Here is a 7,349-nt window from a genome sequence, read left to right on the forward strand (position 1 = left end):
AATGAGGGTTTGAAAGATGGAAATGGGGATTGTGGAAGATGTGGATAGTGGGTTTGGAAGTTGAGAGAGTTTGAAAGATGGAAATGGGTATTGTGGAAGATGTGGAGAGGGGGTTTGGAACTTGAAGAGATGGTAGAATGATTGGAAAAAAAAAAAGAGGGTGAAGGAAGATGAAGAAAGGGCAATGGAGATGAAGAAAGGTTTAGGGAAGTTGAGAGATTAAGAAGAAGAGAGGGTTTGTGTGAAGGAAGATGAGGAAGGGGGTATAGAATAGGAGGGTTTGGGCGTGTGAGGGGTTAAATGCACTTGAAATGTGGGACCCACTTAAAAATTTTCAAAAAAAAAGGGGACGGGCGGCACTACCGCCCGGACCTCCACTTTTTTTTTGAAAATTTTCAGTGGGTCCCACATTTCAAGTGGATTTAATAATTTCAATGGGCCCCACACTCTGAAATACAGTTTTGGTGAGCCCCACAATCAATGCACATGTGTTAGGCTATACCAATTTGGAGTGGTTATAGTCTTTTCTACAAAATTTTCAGATTTGTCCCTTTTTTTTCAATTTTTTATTTTTTAAATTTTTTATAAAAAAAGAAGAAGAAGATGTGAGATCACTTTTGCGATTATGCAATCACACATGATGGACTGCACATAATCACTTTTGCAATTTGACAACGTTGCCTGTGACGTTGAATGTATTAGCTTGGCTTTCTAGTTCATGGTTGGGGCTGCACTAACATTTACTTGGCCTATTGCTCATAATTTCATGTTCAGCTTCATCAATAAGTTACCATGTTAAGAAATAAAATTTTGGAAAATATGATTTTTATTTATTTATTATTAGGTGGATATATGATACAAATGACTGATGTTAAAGATGAATATGGGGCCTTAATGCATCATGACATGAACATTGTTTCCTGATGTACAAGTCTGTACAAATGGGCCCCATTGTTTGGTGACCCATGGTGCTAATCTGATTGGTACAATCTAGGACAGAATTGTGCAAAAATCTCTCAGATCGGAAGATCCAAACCCTCCAATCACTGGCCTGGAGATATACGGTAAAAAGAGAACAATCCAGAAGAGGATAAATATTTGATGGTCAGGATCTACCGACTGGAAAATGTTTCGGGCATCCAACGCCCACATTGGGGCTCATCAGGTCAACAGTCTGGATCACCACGTATCCTCAATCCCCAATCAATACAAAAGGCAGATTCCAGATTAATAGCAATTTGCCATAGCAATCCACTTATACTGCTTTGCGGAGCCTATCCAGCAATTGTGGAAGTTCTAATGATAATGACAGAAATATAATTTTCCGATGCATCACGACATTTATTGTATCCTATTTTCTGATGTGCAGATTCCATTGTTTTAATTTCCTATTTTATTGATGTGTGTGTGTGTAAAGAGACAATTTCGGCCGATATGGATCCTATAGTCTGATACGCCCAGTATCGTATCATTTTAGGGCCTGGTTGATACAGTCACAACATTATTTAAAACCTTGCTCAGAAGTAAAAAATCCTTCCTTTTCATTTGGAGCAGCAATCTCGTGATGTGCTATCCTGGTACTCATGGAAACTTCATTGTCCAACATTACTCAATTGGACCTCCATACTCCATAGAGTACTGATCAAGTGATCAAATGGATGCTATTTCCTTCGGTCATAGGGTTGGCTGGTGGAATGTGGTTGGTTTTGGTTTAATGGAACTAACAGAGTTGAGCCAACTCCAGTGTCTCTCCATTGTCTAATCTCTAATAAACCCAACCAATCTCCATGGCTCTTACCTACGTTTATGCTTTAGCCCCAATCCTTCCATCCCATTCATCCATCATCACTTTCAAATATCAGCGGGAGAAACTAGGAAATGAGTGGGGTAAACTAGAAAATCAGTGGGAGAAACTAGGAAATGAGTGGGGCAAACTAGAAAATCAGCGGGGGAAACTGGAAAATCAGCGAGGCAAACTGGAAAATCAGCGGGGGAAACTGAAAAATCAGCGGGGCAAACTAGAAAATCAGCGGGGGAAACATGAAAATCAGCGGGGCAAACTAGAAAATCAGCGAGGGAAACTGGAAAATCAGCGGGGCAAACTAGAAAATCAGCTGGGGAAACATGAAAATCAGCGGAGCAAGCATGAAAATGAGTGGGGCAAGCATAAAAATGAGCGGATCAGGCATGAGAATGAGCGGGCCAATCTTAAGCATTGAGTTCCATGTACATTGAACTTGATCGATGAGCATAGCGAAGCAAACGAAAAATATAGTGGGACAAAGTATAAAGTTCATTTCATCATCCACCAAAATTACAAAGTATGCTATACATCATAACTTACAATTCCGACGAATATGCAAAATTTTTTCAAAGTATGCTATCCACCAAAATTACAAAGTATGTTATACATCAAAACTTACAAAGTATGCTATACATCATAACTTACAATGTATATTCAACGATGTATATAATACAATGTATACAACATATTTCCAAAATTCATCCCATGCCCTAGACAAATATCATCTACAAACTAGAGACAAGCAATTATATACTATTAACTTCCTCCAATCGGCGGTGATTTTTTGCATGTCTATTCCCGCCAAGGTGAGACCGCTACACAAAATGTCGATGTATTTCATTACGAATATACCACAGTCATAACCATTGTCCTGCTTCGGTGCATATTCATCGACTCTGATGGTCCACTTCTTCCCTTCAAGCGCAGTGCTGTCTCCAGTGGTATGGAAGAGGATGGGGAGTCATCAGTTATCTTCTTCATCTTTTGCTTGTACTTTGATAATAAATTGGTGCACAAGCTATCCACAACAATAATTTCTCTTACTCTAGGATAGATGACTAGCAGAAACCAATATGAATTTTTGTGATTTATGGGCGCATAGACCTGTTCATGATTCACAAAATAATATATTAGTCAAACATGATAGAAGACATAACAGTAAAAGATGATATTCTGTGACAAGTGCATTATCCGTTCATAACACCAAATTGCTTTGGCGTATGGTTTATCTCACTGCTTGGCAATTGCGTAGGCTGTACCCATCTGACCTAATAGCTGGGCCCGTTCTAACGCCGATTTGGAGGCCTGGTATGCAATCAAAATAGGCAAACACCCCTCAAGGCTTTGCTGTTACAAACATGAAGAAAGTTCACGTCATGTAAGAAAATCAAATTTTCAAACAGATTACGGATTAGCGTAATAAATAGTTGCCGTAAAATACGTAGGACAGAACTTGCAATCTTGAGGATATGCTATTGAAAGGTCGTTATGCCTTTTCTCAAGGAACTCGATGTATGTGTCGATAGCCTAATCAATAGGATAGTACGATTTAGTCATAGATTAATATAACACATAATTATATGTCAATCAATACATATTGAGAATAAATTAATAATGCTTACCTCGCTATCAACCCACGCATCTTTCAGCCATATCGTACTGAACCATTTTTCCGCTGTCATGGCCTTGTTTGCTTCATACCAGTCCTCTGCCTCTTTTACCTCATGTGCGGATAGTATCCTGAAAGGATCCATCTGTAGAGGAAATGGTATCGGAGAAGTTGCAAAAGCTGTTACTTGCTCGGGTTCGGGAACCGCCGCAGGGGTTGTATCGAATGCAGACAGGGACAAGTACGGAGAAATCTTGTAATATGACGGCTTCGGTATCCTTTTGGTTCTCCTTTCATAAATAGGATGAGAAGTGGATGCATTCAATACATTACCTTTGACATTACTATACGATTGCACATCTAGGTCCCCATGTCCAAGTTCTTTATCTTCAATATCATTTACTTCCCCTCTCTTCCTCAACTCCTCACCCTCCTCCATCACAAAACATCCCCTCCGTGTATGACTACATTCCTTCTCCTTAATAAACTCCTCCCTCTCATTCACTAACTTTTCCTTGTCCTCAAAAAATAAATCCTTCTCCCTCTTCAATTGTTCTTTCTCATTCAGCAACCTCTCCCTCTCAGCAAACATTGCTTCTTTCCTTCTCATCTCTTCCCTCTCTTTTCTCAATTCGTCCCTCTCCTTCTTCAATTCCTCTCTCTCCTTCTTCAACTCTTCCCTCTCAATTCGAAATTCCTCCATAAAAACAACATTCTTCATAATACCCCCCCTCGGTCCCTCTCCCTCCACGCCTTTCTCATCGTTATCATCTGACTCATCCTCCTCATGATCAGTCTCATTACCCTCATCATCATTATCTTCCTGGGTCTCGGTAAGCTACAAGATGTATAGATGGATATGTAAGAGTAAGGATAACTTTACAATGACAGAAAATTATAGTTCATTTTTCATGACATCTCACCTGGAAACTGTCACGCACCGAGCGAACGGCATCCGTTTCCCATTCTCGTAGAGTTGGTTCTAATTTCATTACTACTAATGTCTGGAAAAGAACAAAGAGTAATGTTAAATAATTAAGCGTATACGTCAACTTAAGCAAAGTAAATGTCAGAGATATATAAACTTACAGCTTTACTCTCGAAAATAGCATTTATTCTGTTGTACCTCCAACATTTCCAGCCTCGGTATTGAATGAAGCGTGAAATTTGATGGGGAATATATGAAACAATACACACTTGTAGGGCCGGAAATGTCTCTACTGCCCATACCTGTTAGAATAAAATTGTAAATGGTTAAAAATCCATAATTGAATATAGAAGGAAAACATATAAAAAATAAAAGGTGTTCTTACTTGTAGGCGAAGGGCGCAACCACATACAGTGTACCGAGGGGACCTTGATGCGGCAACAGCAAATTCGATTCCTTGCAACATTGTATAGTATCCCAGACTACCCCACGGATACATATAGAAATCATCTAACGAGTCCACCAAGTGAATATAATCCAAGTTGCACATGGTTTTCGGTTCGGTTCCCGTAAGAAAGCACTCTACAACTAGAAGTAGGGCAACTTTCACGACGTCCTCATGCTTATTGGTGTCAACTAATCTCTCAAACACATCCATTAGGTGCTTCTTTAAGATTGGATATTCCTTGAAGTATTTATCTCTTAGTGTACTCGTAGTGCAACGATTCTTCGGTACAGTAAGATCTCCAATCTTAAGACCGGTAATGAGGGCGAAGTCCATCTTCGAAAACTGCAATCGCCTCCCCCTGATCACAAATACTGAATCACCTTTGTATCTTAATAAAAGAATCTGAAATATAGCCCCTATAAATCTAAAGGATGTAACATGCAATAGAAACGAGAACGGGGATTGCCTAAACAGATTTAGGCGACTATTGTGCTTTTCCACTCCACCATTCACCTTGTCAAACCACCATGTCAGTCTACACCTAGATGTTGGGTTGGAGATTACGGCAGAATATTCGTCGTCTGCAGAAATGAATTGAAAAACATATCAAACATAAAATTCACAAGATAAACATAGTGTACAAAATTAGAATCATTTCTGAAAACAATGTAGCATTTCATTAATTTGAACAAGCTTCATATGAAATATAAATAGAAAATGAGCAAGGAAATACCAAAAATTATACAGAGACAAACCATTAACATAAGCTATACATTGATCGGAACTAACAAGAAATTGGAAATTGAACATGGCAAGCTGGACATTTTACCAAGTTCAACGTTGGCCAGATTAGTGAACATTTATAGTGGTAGTATCAACAAGAAGATGTTATTTGCAACTAGTTTTATAGTTGGTTAATTGGTCATATTTTCTTCTTGAAGAGAGTTGTCATCTTCAAAGAAACATGCCTAAACCCTGTTACGAAAACATAAAATTCAGCGAGACAAACTTGAATTTCAGCGGGGGTAACATGAAATTGAGGAGGACAAACTGGATAATTAGCGGGGCAAACTACAGATTCAGCAGGGCAAATCATTAAAATCAGCGGGGCAAACTGGAAAATCAACGGGGGAAACTAGAAGATCAGCGGGGCAAACTAGGAAATCAGCGGGGGAAACTGGAAAATCAGCGGGGTAAATTGGAAAATCAGCGGGGCAAGCTAGAAAATCAGTGGGGGAAACTAGAAAATCAGCGGGGCAAACTGAAAAATTAGCGGGGCAAACATGAAAATGAGCTGGGCAAACTTAATAAATAATTTCGTGGCTTGAGCCGAAAAATCTAAACATATCCAATATTCAAATGGACCACACCAAATGAAATTTTGAATTGAACTTCTAATGTTGATCATTTCTTATGTGCCACAGAAGTTTTGGTTCAAGTTTATAATTGTGTTTTCTATTAATCCATATCTGTATGATCTTATGAATAGGTTTGATCACAAACAAACATCACTGTTGGGCCGACTATGGTTTCGGCGGTAGAAATCATTATGCCCACTGTTTCCTGTGGTATGATCCACTTGATCTTTTGATATGCTTCAATTTGAGGGCTAAACCCCTTAAAATAAATGAAAAAACAGATGGACGGTGTAGATATATTACATACATTCATTGTGGGCCCAACTGAGTTTACATAGTACAATGGGAACGTACTGACTAACTCAGTACGCAATCCGATTACGCTTTCTATGCCCCATAATGGTGTTTTATTTGTAATACATCATGTTCATCGGATTATGTAATACCCATCCGTTTTCATCGCAATATGTATACACCAAAACCCCATATGTGAAAGGGAACCTATACATTGAGGGGGGAAACCTAGACATTCAGCGGGACAAACATGAAATTGAATGGGACAAACATGAATTTCAGCGGGGGAGACATTAAATTCAGCGGGGAAAACATGAAATTCAGTGGGGAAAAAAAGAAATTGATTAGGGTAAACTTGATATTCAGCAGGGGAAACATGAGATTCAGTAGGGCAAATCAATAAATTCAGCGAGGCAAACTGGAAAATCTGCGGGGGAAACTAGAAGATCAGCGAGGCAAACTAGGAAATCAACGGAGCAAACTAGGAAATCAGCGGGGCAAACTAGGAAATTAGCGGGACAAACTAGAAAATCAGCGGGGCAAACTGAAAAATCAGTAGGGGAAACTGGAAAATCAGCGGGGAAAACTAGAAAATCAGCAAGACAAACTGAAAAATCAGCGAGGTAAACTTAATAAATAATTTCGTGGCTTAAGCCGAAAAATCTAAACATATCCAATGTTCAAATGGACCACACCACATGAAATTTTGAATTGAGCTTCTAATGTTGATCATTTCTTAGGGGCCACAGAAGTTTTGGATCAAGCTTATAATTGTGTTTTCTATTAATCCATATCTGTATGATCTTATGAATAGGTTTGATAACAAACAAACATCACTGTTGGGCCGACTATGGTTTCGGCGGTGGAAATCATTATGCCCACTGTTTCCCGTAGTATGATCCACTCGA

General features: G+C 39.0%; 1 protein-coding gene across 1 annotated transcript; it reads right to left on the minus strand.

Moving 5' to 3' along the window:
- Positions 1 to 3,034: 3,034 nt before the first annotated feature.
- LOC131249693 (uncharacterized) lies at positions 3,035 to 4,183 on the minus strand. Its single transcript, XM_058250469.1, has 3 exons — positions 3,427 to 4,183; positions 3,236 to 3,331; positions 3,035 to 3,151 (listed from the first exon to the last, which is right to left on the minus strand). The coding sequence occupies exons 1-3, from the start codon at positions 4,132 to 4,134 to the stop codon at positions 3,035 to 3,037; spliced, it is 921 nt and encodes a 306-aa protein (XP_058106452.1). The 5' UTR covers positions 4,135 to 4,183.
- Positions 4,184 to 7,349: the final 3,166 nt, after the last annotated feature.

This window comes from Magnolia sinica, chromosome 6, assembly GCF_029962835.1.
Source record: "Magnolia sinica isolate HGM2019 chromosome 6, MsV1, whole genome shotgun sequence".
In the NCBI taxonomy this organism is placed as follows: domain Eukaryota; kingdom Viridiplantae; phylum Streptophyta; class Magnoliopsida; order Magnoliales; family Magnoliaceae; genus Magnolia; species Magnolia sinica.